Source organism: Osmia bicornis, chromosome 11, assembly GCF_907164935.1.
Source record: "Osmia bicornis bicornis chromosome 11, iOsmBic2.1, whole genome shotgun sequence".
NCBI classification, from domain to species: domain Eukaryota; kingdom Metazoa; phylum Arthropoda; class Insecta; order Hymenoptera; family Megachilidae; genus Osmia; species Osmia bicornis.
This window is the reverse complement of record NC_060226.1, coordinates 9,003,598-9,030,814: the sequence shown is the minus strand read 5'-3', so window position 1 is coordinate 9,030,814 and position 27,217 is coordinate 9,003,598. Positions and strand designations below refer to the sequence as shown.

Below are 27,217 nucleotides of genomic sequence, written 5' to 3'. Positions count from 1 at the left end.
GGTGGCCAGCGTTGCAAATTTCATCAGGCTACCACGAGAGTTCAACTTTAGGACAATTTATAAAACATTAAACATTGTATAGTTTAATGAGAATTTTCTTTATATAATATAACTGAATATAAGCATTATCAGTGAACGCGTTAATTGGCTGTGTTTCACGGGCGTGTGACTCGGGGGCGAATCCGTTCTTTCATCGATCAGCCTTCCAAATGAACGTCTCACTAATATTCTCGTTATTCTTTAATTGACACGCTCCAAACGTAGTTAGACAAGAGCGATGCCTCAGGTAGCTTTGTCTATGTTCAGCTTAGGATTCTACAGAAATGAAGATTCCACTGAAGTGGAATTAAATTAGCCAGTTAGATACTAATTACTAGGCTATTCAAAACATGGAAAACTAAAGAGGTAGTAAACTAGTGGAAATCTAGATCAGAGTTCTATTTCTTCTGATATAATATTTCTCTTCTGAAAATACAATTCCGGTAATAAGTGTTTTTACAATTTTTCAGCAGGATCTAGCGAGTTGAAGAAGCGAAGGATTAAGACAGTAATACAGGATTCTATTGACAGAGGAGTACTTTTCGACAAAATATCTGTCTACGGATTGAGGAATTGACTGTTTTTTAGTAGCTGCTTGTTCGATTCATTGGTAGAGGATCTAGAAGGCTCGTAAACAGGGTCAAGATAGTATTTCATTCCCGCTTTCTATGGCCACTGTCGTTTTTAGCTACGTTTCCGATAACAATCCCACTATGCCGCCAACCTCCAGGAGGGATATATTCGAATCGATTCAATGCCAGCCAGGCTTTCGTGTCGACCTGGGGCATTTACGAATCAAGGATCTGGAATTAAATTCTACAAATGCGAGCGATCATTAGGGAATATGTGCTTAGAAAGGTGTAACATGGCTCTCTGTTGCAAACTAGCCTCGTTTGCGTTCAGTATCGACAGTCGTTGTTCAGCTTAATTTCTTCATTTGTAAATATTCTTATAGATAAATTGGTCATGTAATTTAGACACGGAGCCTCTTTCGCTAGATTGCCATTTTCTGCTCGAATAACTTTTTAATTCAACATTGTAACAAAACCGTTAATCTCATTCGTTAATCGAGACGAGTTTCGTCTGCTCGTTCAAGGATCAACGGATCTCGATCGAACATCGGTCCAATAATGTTAGAAGCGTTCGAGCCAGTCCGAGTAAACACGTTCCCTTCTTTAATCTCGCCACCGGTCCAAACGTTGTGTATCCCTCGAAATCTCCTACTGGTGGAGGTGGTGGCGGTTGCTCCATCTTGGAATTGCTTTACGTACGGTGAATTCGCAAGAGTCGCAGCCGAACGAGGAAGGAGAATCGACGGGGAAAACGATCGATTCGTCGGAGAGCCGTGGAGAGAACGATTGCCTGCCTCGTACCTCGGAGGTTCCTTGATTTTCCCATTTCCTTTGCGCCTTGTACGCAGCTCGTTGCACGGTTTATACGTGGCCCCGGTAATTGAGCGATTCGATGCGATGCTCGACGACCGGTTGGTCCGGTCCGGGTCAAACTTGTACCATCGGCGCGGGAAAGCTTCAAAGGGGAATCTTATCTCGCGAACAAGTGGATGTCTTCACGGCTACCCTCTTATCCTAATCTTAGCCGAACTTATCGTCTCTCCGAGGACCTCCCTCGACCTTCTTTCTTTTCTGTCTTTTCTTTTTCACTCGAGGGCTAGCTACGGCTTCGCAAACCGTCCATCAATCGTTCCATTTTTATCAACCGCAAGACTGGAACGGTGGCGAGACGGTATCGAGGATGCGGAGCTATTCCCGAAGGAACTTGGGAAATTTCGAACGTTGCTTTTTGATTTTTCCTTTGTTTGCGAATCGTTGGTTTAGGAAGAATTGGAATATTCGAATAGGTAAGATCATCCGCGAGATATTTTTAAACTTATTTTATTTTCTTTTTATTTGAACAAACTTTTTTTTTAGGAAATTTTCATAACGATGGATAATTCCAGTGATAGGTTTCAAGAAAATACCAATTGGATAGAGTTTTATTAAGAGGATCGTTAAAAATTGAAGAAGCAAGTATATTATGAATACAATATGAAGGAGAGTCTGGGGAGTAGACTCGTTTCTCGGCGTGAAGCATCGATCGACAGATCCAAGAACGTTTACAGAGAGCTGGCTAGAGCGTTTACTGGCCTCCACGGAAAATATATCGTCGAAGCTCCGCTGGGGTCAGTTACAACCGCGGCTTTAATGCTCGCGGTGAACGCGCAACAAGGGGATACACGTGTACCACGTGTTTCCCCTGTAATTTTGAATCAGATCGAAACGTCCTGCACCACGGTGGAAAACTGTCACGAGAATTCCACTCGCAAAAGATGAGCATTGAAACGAAGATTATTGCTCAGGTTCGTTTACAGACCCACCATGTTGTTCAAAGATGAATAGAACCGATGGTTGAATAGAACTGATTAACTTCGACTTCATAAAATCCAACAATGGTGAAGATTTCGAAACAATGAACTCTCCAACTGGTAGCATCGTTCTAAATCTTGGAATAATTCAAACGCAGCATCGAATTAATTACAGGAAATACTCGGTCGAAGTAGGAAGGATGCATTTGCCCGTATGGAAGCTCGTCCACTTGGTAAAAAGTTTTAATTGAAAAGCACCGACTGTTTAGGACGAATCGATTGCGAACACCTGGAAAGCTGCGAGTGCATACCTGCCTGCTGCTACCACTCGAAATAATTTCGTAATTAAGCACAGATTGCTACGATTGTCTTGCTACTGTTCTATCGGTAAGGCGTACGGAGAAGGAGGAGGAGCCCGCAATTCGATTATTCTTAACCACTCGGTTCAGAACCTTCAGGAGCAACTACGAATCAATGGGTTTGTTCGGTTCATTTGACTTGTATGAAGGAGACACATGGAATGTTATAAAATAGACTATGATTGATGATAGCAATACCATTAATTAAGGTATACACCATAGTCTGAGCTGTTGCAAAAGAACCGTGTACCGATTAAACGGTGGTTAATCCTGAAGTGTGGCTGTGTAGAAGCCTCTGCTGGACACGTCTCGAAACTGGCCGATACACAACGGATTCTCACAGCTACGCGACGCTCTATTACCGCATGTATAATCGACCAATCGACCGTTCGGATTCCCAGAACTGACACCCGATTCGTATCCGGCCATTTCGACTGGATATGCGATTCAGACGTACAGACTGTTTCCGATGCTGTCCTCGCAAATTATTACCGACGTCCAGCTGAACCGTGACCGGAGTGTAAAGGATCTTTTTTCATCAAGTTTGTCGAAACAACTGGAACACCTGGAATCAGGTCTGCGATCTTGATTAGCCGCGATACGCCATCGGGCCCGATCGTAATATCAGTTTGACACTTGGAGATCGATGAGAACGGGAAAATATCGTACGTCAGAGACTGTCGGAGAAAATTATTCAGCCGACGAGCATTACTGCTGGCCCGATTATAAATCACAGAGAAGGAGTGGATGAATGGGGGAGCGAGAGTAAGAATGGCTCACTGATAATAATCCATGGAAAGAGACACAGGATCCTCCCCCCTCTCGATTACAGTTTCATATTGAATTTTTCATCGAGCCAGCGGTACGTGGACAGCCTCTTTCATCGTAATTAGATGTTCGAGCTGGCCGGTGAATAACGATACCGCGAGCTGCACAAGCTGGCTTTGCTTCCATGCATTTCGCCTCTTTCTCACCCCGTCACGCCTTCTTCGCTCTTTCCTTTTTATTTCTTTCCTCACGATATGCCGGGACACTAAGTCCGCTCACGTTCGGCGAGGTTCGTGCGCGCGCACGCTCGCGAACGGAACAGGTAACTCTCGAAGGAACTCCAGCAAAGTATCCTGTATTAAATTACAGACGGCCAGGCGTAAATCTTCGCCAAGAGAAGGAGAAGGGAGAGCGAGAATATGTTCGTGCGAGATGGAAACTTTCTTATTTTTTTCTTTATTTTTTGTTTGCCCCTTTCCTCTGTCTTTCCTTCTCTCTTTTTCTTCAACTTTTCGAGCCAGCTTTGTATAATGGACGCCGGCTGTGTGTGCATCGTCCCCGGGATACTGGCTGCACCCCGTCACGCAGTCAGGATGTACTTAAAAGACTAGGAACTTTCTGAATCGGGATCGCTTATTAATTCCCTTGCTGTATTCTCGCTCTTTCTTGCTGCTCCATATTTCCAGGGTATATATCGATTAATTAGCACTTATAGGTTGTTAACACCAGCGAGTGGATGGCAGAGCGTTAGAGCACTTGCGAGAATGCCAGCTTCTCTCCGCCATCTGGCGGGAAATTCAGGAATTTCGCGACATCAAAGCTGTTCAGATTAGCGTATATACTAATCCTAAGATTGTTTATGGCGTGTATAACGTTAAAAGTTAAATTAGGACTTAGACAGGTTCTAAGAGCTTTACAAAGTCCACTCGTGGAACGATATTCTAGTTCGAAGAAGGATGAAAGGTTGAAAGTTGGCGAATGTAGGCGATCAAAGCTAAAGGTAGCTTTGTGACGGGTTCAGCAGGCAGGATACGGGAACAGGAACAAAGGATGTATCGCGGGTACGGGAATTACGTACACACGGTGCGTCCGGATGGAAAAGAAAAGGCGACACGGTGGAATTTGAAAAGGATAAAATGGGAATTGTTGGAAACTTCACGGTTCGCCGCGAGCGCGTTCAGTGTTGCCCTCTGTATCGACAGAGTATCGCTCTTCTTAAGTTTCTCTTCAATTGTCGAACCGAGTCGATTCGTACAGGAAGCATCCTATCCTTTATCATTCTGATTCCTCGTTGTTTGCCCTCCTATCCTTTCTAGTTTACCTTTCACGCTCTACAATCGCAATTTCATGTATCCTCTTTCACCAGTAGGATGTATCAGACATCCACCACCTTGTGTTATTTTACGGGGTCGTAAAGCGGAGGGATGGCGAAACGAGTCCCCGTGGAACGATGAAAATTATGGAACATTATTTTGACGAAATTCGGGAAGCAGAAGGAAATATCTGCAACAATTTCGGTTTCTTTTCCTTTCGCTTATCTTTTCTCATTTTCCTCTCCCTCTGCGCATCTGTCGATACAGCGAGCCGACGAAGGGATACACCGTATCGAGGGATTCCCTTTGAAGCTCCCTTAATAAAATTGAAGTCCCGGAAACGATCTTCTCTCATTAATCTTTTTAGCGGTCCTACGAGCTCGTCAAAGCGTTTATTTATTTCCGAGTAAGAAAAGGAGGAAGAAAGAGGAAGCAGATTAGAGTACGGGAGGAGGAAATAGAGAGGGAGAGGCGGAAAAATGAAAATCCGCTAGGTTCGGAGGTGCTTTCAACGAAATTAGAATTTCAAAAATGTCGGGCTAAATTTTCCTTCCCTCGTGCCCTCCCCCTGGGAGGCCGCCGCCTGACCCCGGCCCGATTATTAATCTCTTTTTCTCCACCTTTTGTCGGCCGACGCGTCTTCTCAACCCCTTTTCTTCTTCCTTCTTCTTCTTTCTCGCTCTTTTGTTTCTGGCGAACGTCGATGAAGCGATTCGTCCGCGGCCTCATCTTTATTCATCGTGTACCAGGCCCGTACACATTGTACATTACTCCGGTGAACTATTAATTCTCGTTTGACACTCGGAGACCGATGGCAGAGACACATCCCAGTACTTTTTACGGAATTTCCATGATCGATTACCGGCCGTTTGCACGGAACATATGTATCCTCTCACGATGTTTTGCCTTTCCTCCTTCCTGAAGGGACTCGACCGAGAGTAAACCGAGCGTCTACGTACCGCAGGGATCCACTCTGCATCGTTGCACGCGTGTACGTGCTGTTTGGATGGAAGAGATCCGAACAAACTTCATCGTCCCGTTTGCATATGGACTGTATCGGCAAGATCATTGGATAGGGAATACGTTTCGCGACGACTTTTCGCATGCGAGCCTCGTTGAAAATCCACAGGAGAACCAAGGGAATCTTCTACGAGATCGTCGAATAGATTGCTTTTCGTTTTATCTCATTTTTATCGTTTAATTCGATTAAATTCATGGCTCGTCGATCATTGATGAGGGCAAGAGTTAGCTAGTTCAGCCAGCTTAATTTTCCAAATCTTTCTCGTTTCTGCCAGGCAATATAGCGGTCGAAATTTTTGGCAAGCTTTTCTTTCGACGTGAATTTCAATCTGCGCGCGGACGCAGCAGCAAAATTGTTGAACGCAAATATAATTACACCCTCGCAACTGTGTGGAACCTGTGCTCTCGAGAGTATTAAGGGAGGGGGACACTGGCGCGTGGAATTATTACAATTACACGATCACGAATGAAATTGGAATGTAAAAGTAAAACGAGAGAAACCGTTGGCCGTATATCAGGACGCGATTCTCGCTAATCTGCTAATACAATTTCTCGGAAATCGGCCAATTTAACTCGTCGCTGTCTCGGCTCGACCAGCCATATAATAAATAAGAAAGCTGGCAGACCAGCGTCGAGCATGTGGCTTTTCTCCTCGTACGAAATTATGTATCTCCTCGCATAATTGCCGAGCCACCAAGAAGATCACGAACAATGAAGATCCGATGCCGAAGCCGGATTCCAGAGATCCGGCTCGACTGAAACGGATAATACGGATACCGTTTCGGAATCAAGATAACTATCTTTTTACAAAAAAGAAAACGAAGATCCTGCATCGGAAGCGGCAAACTTTTTAATTGCACGAAACACGGCCGCGCAACGAAAGGGGTGGTGGTTCGAATTCTTTGGAAGAGCTGGATGAAGCGGGACTTGAAGTGTTCAAATCCGCAACCGCTTAACGCAACGTACATATTTAGTTTCCGTACTTATGCGCCGGGGGTACGTGTAAAATTCCCGGCAACAAGAATTTCTAATTAAATAATTTCAAAGTTTCCCCAGCCGCGCGAATTACCGGGGAGATACGGACATATCCGCTCGCAATTTTCTGTCTACCACCATCATCGTACTTTCTCTGGAGCACTTTATAACGACAATATCAAATATAAACTTGATTAACCGATATAATCTTCGTACTTTTTAATAATGCCCGACAAGCTATTATCTCCAAATAGTTTAAAAATATGGCTCTTTATACAGGATGTTCGACAACAGGTGGATAAAATTTTAAGGGTTGATTCTAGGGATCAAAATAAGATGAAAATCAAGAATAACGAAATAGCGTTTGCGGCTTTGTTTTCCATTAATTAACGTTTAAAAATTCGAGTAAAAAGCGCCTGAAACCTGCAACCCGCCCAGCACCGACAACTGAACGTCAGGTCAGCAGGGGTTGGTACAGCCATAACCAAGAACATTCGGCTTCGATTCTTGGTTATGACTGTACCGACCCCTGCTGACCTGACGTTCAGTCGTCGGTGCTGAGCGGGTTGCAGGTTTCAGGCGCTTTTTACTCGAATTTTTAAACGTTAATTACTGGAAAACAAAGCCGCAAACGCTATTTCGTTATTCTTGATTTTCGTCTTATTTTCATCCCTAGAATCACCCCTTAAAATTTTATCCACCTGTTGTCGAACACCCTGTATTATGGCTCCGATTTAGTCGCTGTTCATAGCCTTGAAACGAGCTGTACAATACCTGAAATTTCGTCTACGATACTTTAGACTTCTACGTTACGCTTGGGAGCGAGAAAATTATTACAATTAGCGAGTGTGAAACGGGTGGCGCGTTGCAATACGCTCGGCGTAGGTGGAAACAAAACGCGTGTACATTCAGGTAGCGCCGATTTAATGACGTTACAGGTAGATTTAGTAATGGCCGGACACGTGACAGCTGCATTAAATTTTCGCATTAATTCGGTCCGGCCTCGCTTTCTCGTTTTTCCCCTGCCCCTCCAGCTCTATCCTCGCCGCGAATTAAACGTCCCGGAACCGATGGAGGAGGAGCTATCGCGATTATTTTTCCACCCCCCAACCCTTCGAGTTTCGCGCTCTTTTGTCCTGGACGCGCTTTTTGTTCGTATGGACGATTATTCGCGTTACGCTTCGAATTTATCATTGCGATTCGGCTGGCCCTTTTACAAAGGGTCCTGAATAATACCGTACGAACGCATTGACAAAAAAAGACTGGGTAATTCTGTCCCGTCTTCCCCGCTCCTCCTCCTCCGATGGTCGAACCTTTTTTTCAGAATTTATGGCAAATTGGAAAAACGAACGGCACACTTGTTTCTGGCGTTCGAAACAAAAAGAAAGGGGAAAGAGAATGAGACGGGTAGCGGACGCTGTTGATTGAAAGTGACCTGCTTTGCCTCGCTTTTTTCGAACGTTCGTTAATTTGTTAATCTATCTATAGAGGGACGGCGAAAAAAAACATGCACACATACATCGGTGGTTTTTGTTTGCCTCGCTCTTTATTTATAATGGATCGCCACCGCGATTCGTCATTCGAATTCCTGCCTGATTTTTTATTCACTACCAGCCTTTCATCCGCGAGACGATTCCCGTAGGAGCGCTTTTTCCCCTTCCTTTTATTTTATTTTTTATTTTTAATATACGATCGTAACCGATCACAGTCGAAGCAAAATATCGAGGATTTGGCGACGACGAGAATTCCGATATTTATTCGCATTTCAATGGTGCGTTTAGAAAGTAATAAAACAAAATGAAAAATATGGGAAAAGAAGAGTTCGTTTCGACCGATTGAAATTACTCGCTATTTTTTTAGCAGATATAGAAAGCAATATATATAAAAAAAGATAGGAGAAGAAAAATTGTAACTCGACACTCTAGCAAAACTTTGCAGACGATGCTTTTGCCTTTATTTTGGCGGGATTGCTTCCGCTATGGAACAACGACTGATTCAGCAATAACTTATCGCAAAGACTGATACACACCCACCCCATTATCCGCGATACTCTCTTTTCTATCGTGTCGACATTTTCCGATATGCCTCCCTCTACCCTTGTTAAACACCGGCTGCGTGTACGCCTTTCCCGCGGTACCGCGTCGTATTCAACTTTCCACGGAATATTTCCTCTTCGGGGAAAATATTTCGGTCGTTTGACGCTTTGAATATTCGCAAAGCCTCGGTGATTACAACTTCTTTTTGACGTGTACGTTCAATCAAGTCTACGTTTGACGTTGCAACACTCACTGTTCTGTATTTACATTTAAGTAAAATCGCGGCAAGGTTCAACTTGCGTTCGATAATATTGCGATGATTTCAATTTATCATAGAGTTCTTTTAAGAATTAATATCAAAATGGCCATTGCTGTATTTTGTTTACGCACCTCGAACTGTTCTCATCCCTTGGACCGAGTTCATTTTTCAATGCACGCCAGAGAGACATTTCAGATATCGAAATTCGCTTCGCCGCGCGATAGACGGATAATCAATAATACTATATATCGGTCGATTACCTGTTTCGTATTCCCGTCGAGACAGTTTCCTGTATCGTGCTGTGTGTTCAACATTAAACGATGCCCAGGATGGACTTTCTTCGGTTCCTTTAGGTCCTCCTTGGATTCCCAAAATAAAGCAGTGAAATTTTCAAAGATTCAACTTGTTCGTTTGAGAGCGAAGGAATCGCCGATATCCTGTCGCCGAGTCGCCGGAAAAGGAGGTGAGATTATGTTCATTTGACGAGTTACGTTGTCTGAGATGGTAATGTCTCATAGATACAGAACAGTCGTTACCTTGCGGAAGTGTCTTCGGCTTAGGGAACCGAAGTACACTGGCGTCGCTGGCGGTGCCTTGTCAGGATCGAAATTGGCGTCAGGACGATAATTTTCCCCTTGTTATGTGCTACGCGTCGCTTCTCGGTGCACGGTTGTCAAATTATTGTCGCTTGGTAAACTCATCCCTCGATGACAGAATAGTTGTGACAATGTTAAAGGGGTGCAAACCGCTGGATCGAGCGGGTCACAACTCAACCTCGGCGAGAACTTTCGTTTCTGGAAAAGCAAACGAACAATGGGTATTTGCATAACATAAAGGTACATAATAATTAAACAGCCGGTGGCAAAGGGAAAAGTTTCGAAACTGTATCCACTGACGTCGGTGATAAGAATGAATTTTTTTAGGTCATCTCGATGCACTTGATTCCATCAATTGTAATACCCTCTGAAAGAAGCAGTTTTCCATATTAAAGGGTGTATACACATTGACCCGTTTACTTTTCGCGTCTTGTTTACCGTACCTCGTTGCGATACATTATTCAGCCTGCCAAGAAGAGGAGCATCGATGAACGATCTTTATAAGATTTATCCTTTTGTGATTTATTCCATGGTAAAGTGCTTCATAATTAAACTATGGCATTCAATCGTTAAATACGTAGAACGACCAAGCTATATGCATGCATTCTGATGGATGGGAGTTTTCCATCCACCGTTTACTCTGCTCAAAGTGCTATACATTATATGTGCATCAGTGCACATTAGTTAGATGCAATCGATTGGCGTTACAATTTCTTCTTATTTACCCTTCGTGATATTCTTCTTACGTTGTTCGAGCATTAGTTTTTTTTAACGAAGGTAGAGAGATGTACAAGGACGATGGTTCGAGGAAAATTAGGCGCACGCTTCTGCAGAAGGATTAATTTTCCAACGGTAACGGATAATGCGGAGTCTGAAAATTCTTTGGAACGTTGGTGTTAGTAGTGAAAACGATCATTGGCAAGGCCGGTCTCTGCATGTGTAGTCTGCCGCGGTAAAAGCCGGTGACCTAAATGTCGCCTTTATGCCAGGGGCGTATCTGTCATACGCGCAGGTGCACCCTATCCCACGACCGCCCCCAGGATATTAGCAGTACTCTCCTCTCGACAATTTCTTCCTCATTCTCTCGCTACTATTCTTTACATCCCTGTTTCGTATCTGTCTCTATATATTTTTCGTTATCGAGACGAACGAAAAATAGAAGGGTTTATCCGGTTGTTCATCTGCTTATCTGGTTGCCGATCCACGTCCATTTATCTATTCGTTCATTTATCTACATCTTTTTTTTTTTTTTTTCTAGTTTCCACATCGACGGCTTTCATTTTCTGCTCTACATTTCTCGCGGCACGCCTCTCACCCGCCCGCCGTTCCCTACAACCTGCGCCGTCTCTCGTTTCAGTTTCTATTTTTCTTTCTTTATCTCCACTCTATCCTTCTTTCCTCCTATTCTTTCTGATTCGCCAACTTCTCTTTTGTATGAAATCCTCTTGAAAAATTTACGACGCGATAAATCATTGTTCGCTCGAAAAGGAAAACGTGAAAGAATTAGATCGCTTAAAAATGATTCCAGCCGTCACCTGCCATCCGATCTCCTCCTCCCTGTCGCGCGTATCGTGTCACCCGGGTGCACCATGGGTAAGCGGGCATTGCTTGAAAGGAATCGCTCAAGAGGAATTAATCATTTCGTTATTCTTCACAGCGATTCTCTCCTCTCCTGTTATATTTCATATTTAACCAAAGATAATAGCGGCCACGGGATTCGGCAGCTAAATGGCTATAGATTTTCGCAAACAGAAATTTGATGTTACCTAGCCGGATCGAACAATTACCCTTTCCCGGATAACAACGGGCTTTTGTTCCCCTACAAGCTCTTCGTTAACTTCGACGTCCACGTATACCTGTACGCGCGTATCTACGTACCCGCGCTCTGCTGGATTCATAAAACAAGGGATTATTTCGCGTTTCTGAATTCTCCCGTTCGCATTCAACCAGCCAGATACGTGTACACTGCAGAACTGGAAAGTTAGCCCCCGGGATGACACACAGGGGCAAGAGGGTACTCGGCTTGCACCGCCTGTCCTCATCTTTCATGCTCCCCAAACCTTTGCATTCACCTTTTTACATGACGTATGTACATTAGCATAATAGCGAATTGTTCTATCCATCCATGGATGATGGATACCTTTTAAATATTAATAATCCTCTTCTCATTGTATTTACGAGTTGTGTTCTAATAAGTTAGTCCACGATTAGGGCAACCTAAATTTTCCAACTTTTCACTGCGGCGACCTTTCCCTTGCGCTCGGGCGTCCTCTTTACCTTTTTACCTGACAAAATAAAAACTGTATGTAGAAACGTATACGTATGCATGTATGTATGATACGGGACGAGTTCGGTACTCGCACTGTATTTTAAGCGACTTGTAAAACAGATTTTGAATATTGCATAAATTCGAGTTCACGGCATTCGTGTTCGAGCTCCCTCTATTTTTCATAACATTTTTACCTCCGTAGAATATGATATCCTTTTTAACTGGTACAGGTTATGCTGAAAAATAAAAAAATCTTGATTCACGATGATTTGTACGAATGAAAGGGGAACATATTTTTTTTTCGACAATTTCGAGATACGTGCCCGGGAAAAATGTTGGGAAAAACGGGTTAATACAATAACCCGAGCTTCTGAATTAGTAAAACGTTAAAATAAACGTGGATAAGTTACACAGGAAGTAGAGGGCGGGGCGATAAACGTACGCGGTATAAGCATGTAGGATATTTTCGACTGAAAGCGTTGGGAAGTTTAAAATATATAATGCTGTTAAACGATAAATCAACCGTCCGTGTTGGCCGCGTATTGATCGAACGATGTTTCAACGCAACTTTTCGAAAGCAACTTATAAACGCCACTCGCAAGGTTGAGAACGTTTCAAAGCAATAACGCCAAGTGAAAAGTTAATCAACCGGTGCTTCTCTACTTCCTTTTAACTGTTCTCCTTCTTTCTCGCCTCTTATTCCTACCCTTCTAAAATCTCTTATCACTCCGTCCCTTTTTCCGCTTTATTCCTCGCTTCCACTCACCTGCTGCATATTTCAGTCGATCTTGAGACGCTCCAGAAGCACCAATGTTTCAAGATTTTTTCCTTCGACGTCTTCAAACATTTTTTAATTCAAACAATAATTAAAACGATTCACTTTTTAACGATTGAATCAAAAACAATGGCGTCGTTCCGTTGTCCCGTTCCTTGCATCCTGTTCCACCTGTTCCACCTGTTCCCTACATCCGGCGTAGCTAGGTTACCAGACGCCCCCCTAGGGTGCCCTAGGATGAAAATCCTAGTTACTTCAATGATCAAATTATCAATTATAATCGGATCGATGCTTTAATGAGCTTGGTTAGAACGGTAATAAACATAAAAAATTATAATAGAATTATCTCTATCGACGTTGCGCTTTGTATGCATTTATAATTATTCCAGAAATAAATGGAAATTTCCGATTATCGGGCAACGATCTTTGGCCGACGTCAGGTCAGTGTTCCCGTTTTAATTATCCCCGGCACCGGCACCTCGAATAAGTATTATTGATCCACGATATTCACGGATACGAACTGTAATATTCACGAGCAGTTTGATAAAGTTACAAGTCTCTCCATTCGTCCCTTCTTGCTCTCGAAATAACGAGAAACTATTGACTTCGGTCGGTAAAAGAGACACGTACCTACGGGGCACGTGTGCAATGCGCATTCTGTGTCGGACAGGGCAACGCACTGGTTGTCGGTGAGTCCATTAGTTATGCCCTTGATTATGAGGGATGGTCTAGAAATTTTTCATCTACGAACAACAGACACGCTTTGTCAACCCCTTTGTAGCCGAGATAATGTCACGCGCGGAGAGGGACGGAACCCTTTTCTTGGATTGGCTAATTTCCCTTTTCCTAAGAATACTTCGTCTGCCCGTTTTTGCATCCACGCTGCACACCGGTTTCTAGGTTACGGAGACGAGAGAGGAATATACAGGGATCCTATTCTATTCGAGGCAGAGCAGCGCGTTTCGAAATGAATGAATCGGACGAAACACAAAGGAGTAACGGTAAATTTTAATTTTCACCGCTCAACGTTAGAACGGTTCGCGGAATCCCGATGAAAAACGAATTATACTGAAAAACTACTTTGCCAGGTATGTTTGCTGATTTTTATTATCATTTTACAGAGGCTTTTGTACCAACGGGCAAACGAGGCCACTTGCCTTTTTACTAATCAAATATCCGTACTCCTTCAGTAATTTTGAACATATGTATGCAGGTATGGAATGAGGAAGAAGACAGGACGAACGAGAAAGAGAGAAGTTAATTAATTCTCAGTATGGAATGATAATAATACTTCCACTTTATATTTGCTCTTTTTATGATTTCAAATTAAGCTTCGCATTTTTATCGATTCGTCTGGGACCTTGACCGGATTACTCGGATTAATTTCCTGGGAAATAATAGAAACGCATTTCATACGATGGTCACGACACAGTGATACGTTTATGAAGTCCGCTATGACCGGATTTTGTAGCGGTGTTTCGTGATTGCGCATTGATTTTTCGGCGGGGTTTATTTGAAGAACGACAGGGGTGGCTGTAAATTCCGCTAGGGCCCTGGCCGACACACTGGCAAACAATTTTCCCGGATAAATGCACGATTCCTGAACGAATATTAATCCTATACAGGTGACAAGTGCACCGTAGCTCAGGTAAATTTACCGAGTTACATTTCACGATGAAACAGCATCGTGGAAGTCAAATGAAAACGTTTTATTTATAATTGAAACTCTGATTTTTATGCGTCACTTGTCGACGTCGTAGCAAACAGGATGATCAACAATTTTTTCTTGTTCCTTGAAATATCTGGTGAGCATGAATTTTTACCTCTGTACCGTTAATTCTTTGCATTCCTCAATTTGTCAAGCTTTGCCACTGATTTTCAGATAGGACGCTTGAAAGAAAAAATGAAACAGCTACGTTGTATGTACGTCATCTCGTGTAGAACTTGGATGCCAGAAAATTGTTCCATCCTGATTAAAATGTTCCTCGCCACTGGTCTCCTCTATCTTTTTTTTCCACCGTAAATCATGGTACGCGGTTTGTAAGTAGGAGCAGGAAAATTTGTGGAACCGTTGCTCGAGGCTTTATGCGTTGCCCAGGAGATGCCTCTAATGGCGAGGTAAAAAAATCCATGCAAAAATTCATATTTTAATCCTTTCCTATCGCTGATTTTATTTTTAGATTCTATACCTTTCCTTAGATCCTACGAATCTCAGAACTTAGCGAGGTCATTGTACAACCCTTTCTAAGGCAGAGGCATCGAGCCAGCGCGTTGCAAGTTAAATAAATTTGCCAAGAAAATTATATATCAGAAGTAAAGTCGGATTGATTCGACGACACGGTGACAATCAACGGGACTCGGCCAATCAATCCTCCATTCCAGTATTTCTCGAGATGAGAGGTACGGTGATGGTGGTAGTACTTTGATTACCCTCTGCGAGAAGAAAAGGAGCCCTGGCTAGTCGCCGCTGTCGATGACACCCACATTCACTCGGTTAACTATATCTACCGGGTAGCACACCGTGTTCGCGATGCGTCCTCTGCAAGAGGTGGAGGCTGTGTGTCTTTGTGTGGTCGCAATCACGAGGAGAGACGAGCACCGTTACACCGATATACAGAGGAGTAGGATGACGACTACGAGGGGTGTAGGACGAGATAGGGGACGAAGGGAGAGTAAAAGAAGTCGTAGATTAATCGGGGACGCCTAACAATCGCGCGGTATTCTTCGTTCACGTGCCCGTTCCCTGGCTCCGACTCTCTTTTCCGCACGAAAGGATGAGGCCTCTGAATTCGACGAGGCCGTGGGTACCGGCGAAACAGCCGGGAGAAGAGTGGAAAAGTGGAGAATAGAGAAGAAAAAAGAAAAGGAGGAAAAGAGGAAGAAGGAGGAAATATATAATGGAGACTCCTGGCTCGAGCATGGATTGAAGCAGCAGCCACGCGAGTACGTGTGTTCCCGCTGACGCTCCTGCAAAAAGCTAAACGTCAGGGCTTTAGGTATACCTATACCACGGCTGGTTTCGTGATGTATGACGCGTGTACGGAAGCGGGATACCAGACCGATGGAGCGAGATTACCAACGACAGATAAGATCCTGATGATGCCAGGTCGCGCCAGCCGCTCTTATCCAGCTTCTGATAGACAAGCCCCGGGTAATACATGTGTTTGTTTTGTCGGTACGATCACGATATGTTTACGTGGCTCGGTATAAATTGCAGGGAAACTAGGATTGAAAAAGAGGGGTTGAAAACCGAGTGGAATCAACGGGGTGATGAATGTACCATCGCATAAATTTCGGAATCGACTGGAGAACATGCTGAGCGGATACTTTTGTTTAGATTTCGATCACGGACTCCAGCTTCTGCGGTTCGATACGACCGAGGATAAGATAACATTTAGCTTCCCCTAAGGAAGAACGTTGGGAAGAATTTGGATGAGAAACAGGTACACCGTTTTCATTGACCCGTGAGAACCGTCGTGGCCGGTCGATAGAAGACAAGATGGAATCCTTGGAATTTCAAAATTCCAACGAACCGGAGTAATTTTTCAATTTGTACGGTGTAACACGATATCGAGTGTCGGTATCGGATTATCGGGAACCTCTCCGAACTGAAACTTCGACAACGAGATTAATAACAGGGGACAAATTCTCTAAGTTTCAATTTCTGGCACGCCCTTTAGGCGAAAATTCAATTCTCGACGATGATTCGTACTTCAATCGTGTTTCACATTTTCTCGTTATCCTCGAACGACGTCGATCTCTACTTTTTTAACGAAAAGAAAGAAAAAAACTATCCGAAACGAATCTACAGTGTAGAAAAAGGGAACGTGAAAGAGTACGAAAAGGCACATTCATCAGAATGTCCTCTGCTATACACCGGTGTTGAATAAATTAATTTCTTACAGTCCAACGTCACCGTGGAACCGATGGAAAGAAAATTAGCAGCCAGATAAAATCCTGATGATGCCAGGTCGCGCCAGCTACGGTTTACTTACTCAGCTCTTGCTACAGGAAGAGAGGATACGATACTGGGCCATGTTTGATCAACCGAGATTGCCTGTACTTTGACTGGCCAATCGATTAGTCCTCGGCGATGAAAAACGAACCGTGGATAAATAATGTAAGGCAGGCAGTAAATAATGTAACCGTGGAAACCGATGTAAGGGTGCTCTGAGATAGCGAACGTGTTTCGTTTAAAATAACCAAGTGAACGGAGAAAGAGAAAAAGGATGTTGGTAATTTGAAAAGGTAAAAGAGCTAAGGCTGGGGAAGAAATACATGTATTTTGTTATCAAAAGGGATAACGATATAATCGGTCGAACCAAAGAAGCATTGAAATTTTGATCCTCTTTGATATCGTTTCTCGTATCGAGGATGAAAATTTTATCTGGTTCTGGCTGCCGGTGCTGCTACCGCTGCTGGCGTTTTATTTATTTAATGACCCAGGCCATAGGATGTAATTAAATACCTCGCTTTTGCTGCAGCAAAACGAGCCGGGCTTTCGGGCAAATATTAATCAACCGAGGGGATATTTCGTTTGCCAACCAACTAATGCACAATTGAAAACCGTCCGTCGAATATAATATCGCAAAATTGCGCGTTACCGTTTTATTTAGAGGCCTCCGGTAAGTCCTTCGCCGTCGAGCTTTTCCACGGTCCAGAAAGTTTGATTTTTGGCAACCGTCACCGCCATCACGTACAACACTTATTTCCTTCCCTTTTCAGTACCTCCTGGCACTTTTCCCTGCCAACGTCCAACTTGGTTCGATCGCATATGTGCAGGTTCCTATTCCGCCAATAGGTAGACACATTGCATCTGTCTCGTAACACCCGAGGGGATGTATGGTCGAATAGCAGGGAACGAGGAATCTATAGAAATCGCTTGGTTGCAATAAAAAAATCCACGTGGTTGTTCGGTTTGCAAAACCAACAAGGGACACTGACCTCCTGTTTGCCTATGTTCTCCCTGCTCTTTCAAGAGTACGCTTTAGGTTTGTATTCAATTAAATCTGTTCATTCTTTAAAGTTTCATTTGTTATATATCAGGTGTTGCATATGAGATGATCACGGAAGGTTTAATATTTAGAAGACACCGCATGTCTGACTATTCGTTGATACATTCTCCTCATCAAACCCCAGTAAGTAGAATATGACGTCCATAGGGGTTCATATACGATCCTTGGATCCTCGAAAATAACAATTGTATTTAACACGCGAGCCAGTGGTGTAATCAAAGGTGCTAATTACTCTTCTCTCTATTTTTTTTCCAGAAGCTCCTCTTTAATCCACTGCAGGTCCGTAATACATTCTGAAAATCCTCCATCTTCCGTGCAGCAATTTCCGCCTTATTTATTACCAGTAATTTTTAATATCGCGTTATTGCTGTTGCCCCACGCGGTACACCGGCAGGAACCTCGTTATGAAATCTCTCGTGTGGAAAGTGACTTATCCGCAAGCTTTCCCTCGTTTTCTACACTCCTACCGTATCTGCCTCTTGTATCACTTATATACCCTTGGTAATCGTCGCTTTTTCCTGGCACTTTTCCCTGTCCGATCGAAAGGTTGCATTCAACGAACGAAACGGTTGTATGTGTACGGTAACGAGCCGTAGACACGACTCGCGGACAAAGTGACGAGCCTAAAGGTGGATAGACATTGTCGAGGATCGAATGTAACGCTTCCTGATCCCAATCCACTTCAACCGGGCTCGCATTTCGACCAGGGATAGCGTAGGTGAATTTTTCGAGCCACCTGATCAAAGGACGAAACTACTGAAAGCGAGCCAGAGTACCACGGGACTGTTTGGATCGCGTATAGGCCGATAGCACCAGGTTCCACCAGCGCGACGATCGATTTGCGAGGCTTGCATACCAATCGAGATGAAAAGAGGAGGATCGCGAGAAGGTATAATTAAGCAACAGGTTGTAGCTTCTTCGTGGGAATTTACGAGGGATACCGAGGCGAGATGACCGATTCGCGGTCTCCTAGAATTACAACCGAGGATCCTATCTATCTGGCAAGCAACCGAAACCGTCCATATTGATCCGACAGCAATTGATCGTAAAAATAGAGCCGCGTGATCAATAACGCGGAAAGAGGAGCGTCGTTTGCCAACCGACCGGAAGGTGGCTCGAAACCTCGTGCCCGGAATGATTTCGCGTCCTTATTTCGGGGGAAGATTAAAGGGCACCGATGGGAATTGTTAATGGAACTGAATCGAGCAAGAAGACTGGAGTTGCCTGGTTTTTCCGCCCGTACCTTCTGCCATTTCCCCGGCCAAGAATTTCAATGTGCAGCCGAGCAGCATGGAAATTAACGAGCTATTATCGGTGCACACCGTTGCCAGGAATAACGACAAAGTTTGACTTTTGCGAAAATCTTGACGCATACTTTCAGGATATCTTGAAAAATTCTAATCCAGGTATGTTTATAAAAGACTCGATAGTCATCTTCTGGGTATCAATCTTCTCCTCTGGTACGCTATCTCGAAGGAAGTAATGGCAGCAGGTCCAATTACAGGATTCGCTGGTGCGATCATCGATTCGAGAGGCTGCAGGCGAAAACACACGACCAATTTATGTGGAGACCGTTGTACACAGCGGATCTAAATGCGTTGTAACGGTGTATACAACCGAACTGGAGCGAGAGGGTGTTCGGTTGTTACGCAAAATCATTCTTTCCGACGGTGGATCTCCAGCGGTACCGCAACCATCTGCAAGAGAGGAGAGAGAGAGAGAAATCGTCGATCCACGATCCTTTGCCTATTCTTGGCCGACGATTCACCAGCCCCAATTTCGCATCGATGGAAACGAGCAGGAGAAAAAGAAGGAGGCCAGGGTGGGGGTGGGTTGATCCACCGCGAAGAGGTCCTCTCAATCTGCAGTCGATTTTCTCGTGCACCGACCCAATTTCGATGCCGGTGCGGGCAATTTAACCCACGGCTGCTTCTTCCTTTCCGGTTGCTTGCTGGGACACCGGTTTTTCACTCTGGAATACCGATCGCAACCGATTCTCTAACTCCTTTACCTTCACGGGTCCACGTGCAACCGTTGCTTTATTTTCTGTTGCTTTATTTTGTTAAGAAACGACAAGCACAGTTACTCGAGTACCTTCTACGTATTTATTTCTAGGACTGTTCACATGCCGGCTGGTCTATAGTTGAACGTCCATCTCGTTTGTTCTATTGTCCAGGGGAAAACCGGCGTGTTTGCTAAAATTCATTGTGAATTAACCGCCGGTAGTCTCAGAGGGAATCAGGGTACAGTGCCTGGTCACCGTGTTATTGCTGGTTGTGCTACGAGCACCACGATCCCATATCGTTTCTCTTTGTTCGGTGTCGGACCAGCGCGCCGCGACTGGCATTCATAATTTACCGACAATTTAGAAAATCGCTTGATCCACTAAACGTTCACCGTCGGATGCTCTCCTCGCTATATCGAATGGACCTTGCGCGTAAGTTCCTTCCAGTTCCGGTGACACTGTTAGGTAGCAGGCAAATTACCATATTCCTCGACTGCCTTTGGCCCAGATTCTCTTCTTCGGCTTAATATACCGAGCATTTAGAGGCACGCGTACCATACGCAGTTTCTCCCTTAAATCCGCTTATCTTTTACGAGGATATCTCCTTGCCCGACCCTCCTTTTTGTCCCGACTTCATTTCCGTCCGTTTGTCATCGAAAACGGCCGAGGCAGCAGGAAAAATGATAAACGGACGAGATAAGCCAAGGGAACTGGTTATTCGTTACGGAAATGAGGAAACTTATCCCTCTTTCAGAGATAAATAGAAAGGGTTAAACAGAATTAACACGATCCAGGATCTATCTCCGTTAAAAACCGGCTATGTTACTTTAGTCTACCAAGAGATTCTGCTCGATTTTTACATAAAATTAATAAGAATTATATTTTGATGTTTTCCAGGGTGAGGGGGCATGTTGATGTGTCGGCGGTTGCTGCTGATCGCAGCCGCGATCACGGCCTCGATCGAGGCTGGCTCCGCTAGTTACCATCCTGGAATATCCTCCGACTATTCCGGATATCCTGGTTTCCCGGTCTATCCGAGCCTGACGTCGTCCGAGTCCTCGTCGAGTGTGACCACCACGCCGACGACCAGCCTGGAGAATGTCCCCGTCTGCAGGTACAGTTTGCGTTCGACGGTCTCGGCTGTTTAGAAAATTAGATATTTCATTTATGTTCCGCGCGCAGGCCGTCCGAGTACCTGTGCGGCACCGGGAACTGCGTCGCTCAGGACAAGTACTGCGATGGCGAAGATGACTGCGGCGACAAGTCCGACGAGCCGAGATACTGTAGCCGTGAGTTTTTCACTTCAACCCTTCTTCTTTTTCTTGATACGAGAAAGTTTGATCGAACGCCTTCCGCGTGGCTTTTCAGCGTGCAATAGAACCTTGTACGGTGACGTTGGCCGGACCTACAGGGTGGAAGTACGTCGGCCAAGGGAGGATCGACTGCCGTTCTTGTGCCATTTGAACTTCACCGCCGCTGGTTCTGATCTAGGAGACCTAGTTCAGGTGGGAGACAAGAAAATGAACAAAATAATTGCTGATCCTGTGGCGCAGTGGATGGACACTAAGTGGCGGATATAATTTACTTGTCTACTACTAGGATACACATATACTCACGTGCACGTGTGGTGTTTTAGCGAAAATAGATTGTCTCTCGAAATTCTTTTTGTAAGTTTGTTTAGTTCAGTGTTTGTCCTTTTGATCTGTTTCTTTGATCTATCCTTGTTTTATGCTCGCTTCTCTGTGCGTGGAATGCAATGAAATCAGTTTCGAAACTGTGATTACTCTTTTGCCGTTTCTAAAACATAGAAACCCAATGGAAGATCCTTCAATGTTTTTCAATCTTGCACTCTAGTAACCTTCTGTCTTATTTCATCGCTAATACCATCAATTTCATATCAGTAATTCTATTAAAGAAGTATAAAAATGTATAATTGTCTTCATACGTTTGAAATGACAGCTAACATTCGACACGTTCACCGTCGGACGATTCACGTCGTTCACGTCGGAGGGCTGTCCGGATGGTTACATGACCATCCGTGAGGAGGGTCGTCCAGCGACCGGAGGGCAATGGTGCGGTAGCGCGTGGGGATACACTGTTTACTACAGCGAAACACCTTCCATCAATTTGACGCTGTATTTGCTGCGACTGTCCGAGCAAGTAAGAAACAATCTTTTTCCTTGGCAGGGTTAAATTAAACCATCTGAGTCTACCGTGTCTTTCCATCTAAACTGTACAACCATGGGAATGTATCGGGGTTACCTGTGGTCAACCCATTGATAAATTAAAGAAACCTCCAGTGTCCACGAATATAATTGATACTCAACTTGATTATTAACAGGGTATCGGCTACAATTTCGACTTCAAATTGTCGTACAAGTTCCTCAGACGTAGCGAGGCTCATCTCAGATACGGGAATAGCAGCATGTCCACGTGGCGAGGAGAGCTGGTGAACGGCACCTACTGCGACCGTGTGCTCACCAAATGCGACATCAGAGCCTGTCGACTTCAGTCGCCGAATTATCCCGGTGTTTATCCCAGAAACGTAACCTGCTATTACCGGGTGGAACAGAATCGAGCACCGCCCGGACACAGGCCTTTGCTGGCTGTGAGTCAACGGAACAGTCATAAAATACACATTAAAGATCAGGTGGTAAAGTACGATCGCAGTCAGAGGATACTTAGGTACAATTCTCGTTGATCTTGCTATATGTACCAAGCCTCGAGTCGCTCCAATTATACGGGGATTAATTTATTTACCGCAGAGTCTGGGATGAATGCAACGTGGTGCAAGATTATTTGACGGTGTACGATGGTGGTTCGACCACCGACAAGGTGTTGGTTAGGCTTTGCGGAGGAGACGCCGTGCCGGATATCGTTAGCAGTCACAACACGATGCTCCTAGAGTTTCACACGTCCCCCTACGACAATCCTTTTCATCCGGTTCCTCTGTCGTTTCTACCGGGCTTTGAGCTCGAGGTTCAGGTACCGATTACCGGTCCCAGTGTCCAAATTATTCTTACAGCGTTGATTTACAGGTGCTCTTCGTGGACGAGAAATCGAGAAGTTTCGTGAAGGAGAACAACAATTGCGATTTTTATATATCCAGCGAAGAAAGTTTATCAGGGGTCGTGGAGAATCCTAAGCACTCCTTACCTCCAAACACGACCTGTCGCTATCACTTCCAAGGCAAGCCGAACGAAATCGTTTGGCTGTCCTTTGTCAAATATTATGCTGCCACTGCTGACGCCGCCTCGAGCATCGACGTTGCTTCGGACTGTAACGCGAAGCTTCTCATATGGGACGGTGATCACACGATAGATAAATTAGTTTCCATGCGTAAGGTACTGGTCCAGTTGATTCGAGTCCTTTAAACTCCTTTACTTAAATTGGTTTAATATTCCACAGAATATTACTCTGATGGGGCAATTCTGCAAGGACGACACTCCTCGCTTATGCGACCACAGCCTGCTGCGAAACGGAAGTCGTCACGCGAGGCCCTGCAGCCTCGCGGAGAGCTACGTATCCAGCGGCAGGGATCTAACCCTGGAACATATTCTACATCAAGGAAGTGCACTTTATCCAATAAGCTTTGTACTGCGATACGAGTTCGTGCACGAGTCGGCTTCGTGTAACCACGTGTTCGGTCCCGCGTCGACATCATCCACGTCTTCCACGTCCTCACTATCCTCCTCCTCCTCCTCCTCCTCCTCACTCTCGTCGTCCGCCAAGTTAGGGAAATTCGCGTCGCCGAAAAGTGTGTTCTTCTATGGACGCGGTGGTGCGCAGAACGTTACCTGTGTGTATCGTTTCGAGGCCGAGCCAGATCACAGGATAGAACTGTCTGTAACGAGAGCCTCGTTCGGAGAGAAAGGATGTTCCTCGTACGTGGACCCGTTGGTGAATAGGTGGACCTGCGACCGACGGGTCGCCGACGCCATGAAGATAGGCACCGCGGAACTGGTCGTCGCCGAGTATCCCTGGCAAGGGGTTGAACTGGTACATCTGTATTAGTATAGCAACCCTCTGATTACAGATCAATCTAACTTCATTTTCTCTTTTATCAAGGTCCGCGACTGTCTGTGTTCGAACGTCACCGAAAGGATCCTGCTGAGGACTCTAACTTCCAACGTAGTTGAAGTTCGGTTCACGGTAACGTTGATGAACGTCACCCAAGACTACAAGGACTTCTTCTTCGAGGGAGAGTACCGATTCGTTCCGTTAAGCGCGGAGACCAGCGAGCAAGGATGTTCCACGAAACTGGAGGAACGCCGTTTACGCGGGACCAGCGGTGAAATATCCCTTCGAAGTCCGCTTCCGCGAGTTCTTCCTGGCGTGGCCGCGGTCGAGGAGATCCTTACCAACACGGAGGACTTGACCGCGACCCAGTGCGTGAACGAGCCGTGGCTGATCGAGCCGGAAGACGCGAGGATCAACTATTTGTACTTGAGGACCACCGGGTACGGTATCACTCTGGACAACGTTGAAGAATGCACCACGTTGAATCGCATCGTCGTTTACTCGGCGGCTAACACGAGGGATCGCAGCGTAATTTGTCCGGAGGGTGGTGTCGACACCGCTAGAACGGTGGACTTCTTCTCCGGGGGATGGAATTACAGCGCTGTGAACGCCAGTGTGGCAATGGCGCAACATTCCAGGAGCTTCGTCGTGGAATTTCTTCAAAGAGAGCCTGGTTTCTACGCTGTTACGTGGATGGCCATTTCCAAGAGATCCCCTAGCCCAAGCGTCGGGCCAAACGTCTTCACGATACTACCCCACGAAGATTGCCCTTACAGGTAAGACAGACCATCTTCCATGGTACAGGTATGATAACGAATACATTCGACTTAACGTTTTCTCAATTCGTTCTCTAGATGCCCGGAGATCCAGGCTTGCATCAGTTCAGTTTTATGGTGCGACGGTATTCGCCATTGTCCTTCCGGCTTCGACGAAGAGGAGGCCAACTGTTCTTATCGTTTCGGCGTGACGTTGCTTTACGTGGCCGTGGGCGCCGGGGCTCTAGGTATATTTTTGATCCTTCTACTTGCTACCGGCTGCCTCAAGTACTGCCTGTACCGACACAAGGCTCGAAAGAAAAAAAAGAACGTCGCTCTGAACGTGAACCATCTCCATGTGAACCATACTCATCACAACAACGGTCTTACCGGAAGCCGGCTTAGCGGACGGTACAACCTCGCCACACCGCAGGAGATGTATCTGGAGAATTACGGGAAGGATAGTATTTGTTGACAATACGCCATCATCGCCAATATCGAGACCACCGTGTGAATATACAGGATTTTTAAATACGCCTACCTCGCTGGCCTCTTTAATTCCCTTGCGAAGAGAAGAAAGAAAAGAAAAAGGATACCAGACGACGAATTCTGTCGACTGAATGTTCCCGAATTTGGTGGCGCGTGAATGCGCGTGAAAATATGTACGCAATAATCGTATTAAATTCCGTAGACCAATTTGAAGGCATTTAACGGACGAGCGGGTACAGAGTTATTCGAATCTTCCGGCGATGATTTACCTTTTGTCGAGGCGTAATTAACCGTGTATATCGAACAAATGGTAAATGAAATCGATGAAAAATTCGAACGCTCGTGTATATGGTTCTCATGATAAAAACTGCGGTATCAAGTAGCTCTAGGAGAACACGTCTTTTTTTTTTTAGGTTTAAAGCAACGCGTGAAAACGAGAAGCATACAGAGCGTGAGAGAACTATATAGTAGAAACTAAGGGAAGAGAAGAATGCGAGATACGTACGAGTATATGCTTTTAAAACGATGTAGGGAAAAAACTTGTAATTTGCATCGGGAGAGAATTTTTTATTACGGTCGGTTGCCGAACGAGTGCCACAAACGTCCACGACGAGAAACGACGCAGAACAGAATTTGGCGAGGAGAAGAAGATGAAGAAAGAAAACGGCGGTCCTAGTACAAACTCCTATAAACGATATTACATAAATCGCATGTGAACATCGGGGGAAAAACGGAACTGAAAGAAATGAAACACGCTGTGATGTATGTACTGGAAAAAGAGAGGAAAGAAAACACGCCAGAAGAAGAGAGGAAAACATTTTTAAAAAGTCCAAAAAACAAAAAAAAATTGAAGAGAATTATTTCGACCGATATTTATCAGTTTTTTAAATCCGTTTTACTCTATAATTTTATAATTAATTGTTTAAACGATATTCATATGCAATTTATTCTAAGGATCACGACCAAAATCAACCAACGCATTATCACGAAATCCTTCCGAATCGTTTTTATTAAACTGATCGGTGTAATCTGCGTCGATCCGTCGATAATTCCATCGTTTTTTCTAAGAAATACGGAGCCACCATTTATGCGTTAACGTAAGAGTGTAGCGATGCCCTCGAGAAACGCTCGATGCAGTTCCTTTCGGATCAATTGATTTTCAAAAGTTCATCGATCGCAGCGATGTCGGGTCAGCCTATACTCCTGCGTTAACTCGCGAGAACGTAAACCTATCCAGATTTCATAAGTACATTAACGAAGATGATATAACATATAGTTAAATCACACATGTAACCCTAGGTTTGATATCGATGCGCGAGGCTTGACTGGGAATGTAGAGATCGATGTATAGTTGATTATCAGTTTAAACGAATGCGAAAAGAAACGAAGAAGAGAAGACGGGAACGACAACGCATACATTGTAACCCTATTACGAAAGTGTTAAATTACTAAAAAAAAAAAAAAAGAAAAAAAGCCATCATTTCACGTACGCACACACGGAGCCACGTATGCAGAGAGAGTATTACCTACATACATACATACATACCATGTACACACACGTATGGTAAAAAAAAAAGCGCGTATAACTTACGTCTGTATGCTGTGATAGAAGTAAGCGTATCAACAATCGGAAATAAATTTCTCGCGTGAATCAAGTGTTGGTTGTATGCGACCCTTTAAATCTTCTACTTCTGTTCAACTTCTTAGTCGAGATTAAGTGGCAGAGGCTTGGCCTCCCAGGCTTTGGTCTTGGAAGATTCCAAGAAGAACATAATTCCAGAAGAAATAAGCGATGGGATGCCTTTCAATTAAGGAAAACTTAAATTCCATGCAAGACCCGTCTTCGTTCACATTTTAACGATCTACTCGTATTCGAACGCAACGACCTAGTATCGTACAATCAACTGGAATGGAGAACGCTCCTTTTCAGAAAGCTCAGATTTCATTATTCAAACCTTCTCTTGCTCGACCTTCGAACTAACGAGCACATTCGGTCTTAGTATTCAGCCACCTTTTTATTTTGAATGATGCGCTTTTGAAGAGCGATGTCGGTCAGTTATAAATATCTTCTTGTAAATGAAACCCTCGGTACCGATCACCGTTGATCGTCTTCAGGAGAATCTATTCGAAAAACAGTTTCACCTTGTTTTGAAATTTGTCAT

General features: G+C 44.5%; 1 protein-coding gene and 1 long non-coding RNA gene across 5 annotated transcripts in view; one reads left to right on the top strand and one right to left on the bottom strand.

The window, feature by feature from the left end:
* The window catches only part of LOC114878825, a 34,026-nt gene extending 7,332 nt beyond the window's left edge, over nt 1–26,694 (top strand). Inside the window, exons 9-24 of one of the 3 annotated variants that reach the window (XM_046287997.1) lie at nt 13,672–13,772; nt 13,893–14,576; nt 14,654–14,889; nt 14,971–15,922; nt 15,989–16,214; nt 16,677–17,762; nt 20,689–20,905; nt 20,974–21,080; nt 21,160–21,296; nt 21,751–21,951; nt 22,133–22,476; nt 22,557–22,776; nt 22,830–23,135; nt 23,200–23,790; nt 23,860–24,587; nt 24,666–26,694. In XM_046287997.1, coding sequence (XP_046143953.1) covers nt 20,700–20,905; nt 20,974–21,080; nt 21,160–21,296; nt 21,751–21,951; nt 22,133–22,476; nt 22,557–22,776; nt 22,830–23,135; nt 23,200–23,790; nt 23,860–24,587; nt 24,666–25,041 — 3,216 coding nt within the window. In that variant the 5' untranslated portion in view covers nt 13,672–13,772; nt 13,893–14,576; nt 14,654–14,889; ... (2 more) ...; nt 16,677–17,762; nt 20,689–20,699 and the 3' untranslated portion in view covers nt 25,042–26,694. Of the gene's footprint in view, nt 1–13,671; nt 13,773–13,892; nt 14,577–14,653; nt 14,890–14,970; nt 15,923–15,988; nt 16,215–16,676; nt 17,763–20,688; nt 20,906–20,973; nt 21,081–21,159; nt 21,459–21,750; nt 21,952–22,132; nt 22,477–22,556; nt 22,777–22,829; nt 23,136–23,199; nt 23,791–23,859; nt 24,588–24,665 lie in introns of those variants that run through there. The other 2 variants (XM_046287998.1, XM_029193063.2) reach the window with 2 other exon arrangements.
* On the bottom strand, nt 7,567–13,071 carry LOC114878834. Of its 2 annotated transcripts, XR_006829925.1 has the most exons (5): nt 12,763–13,071; nt 12,191–12,232; nt 10,171–12,012; nt 9,668–10,094; nt 7,567–9,568 (listed from the first exon to the last, which is right to left on the bottom strand). It is a non-coding gene; the product is annotated as an uncharacterized LOC114878834 (long non-coding RNA). The 2 variants fall into 2 exon arrangements; XR_003789791.2 differs by having other exon boundaries at nt 10,171–12,232.
* Nucleotides 26,695–27,217: the final 523 nt, after the last annotated feature.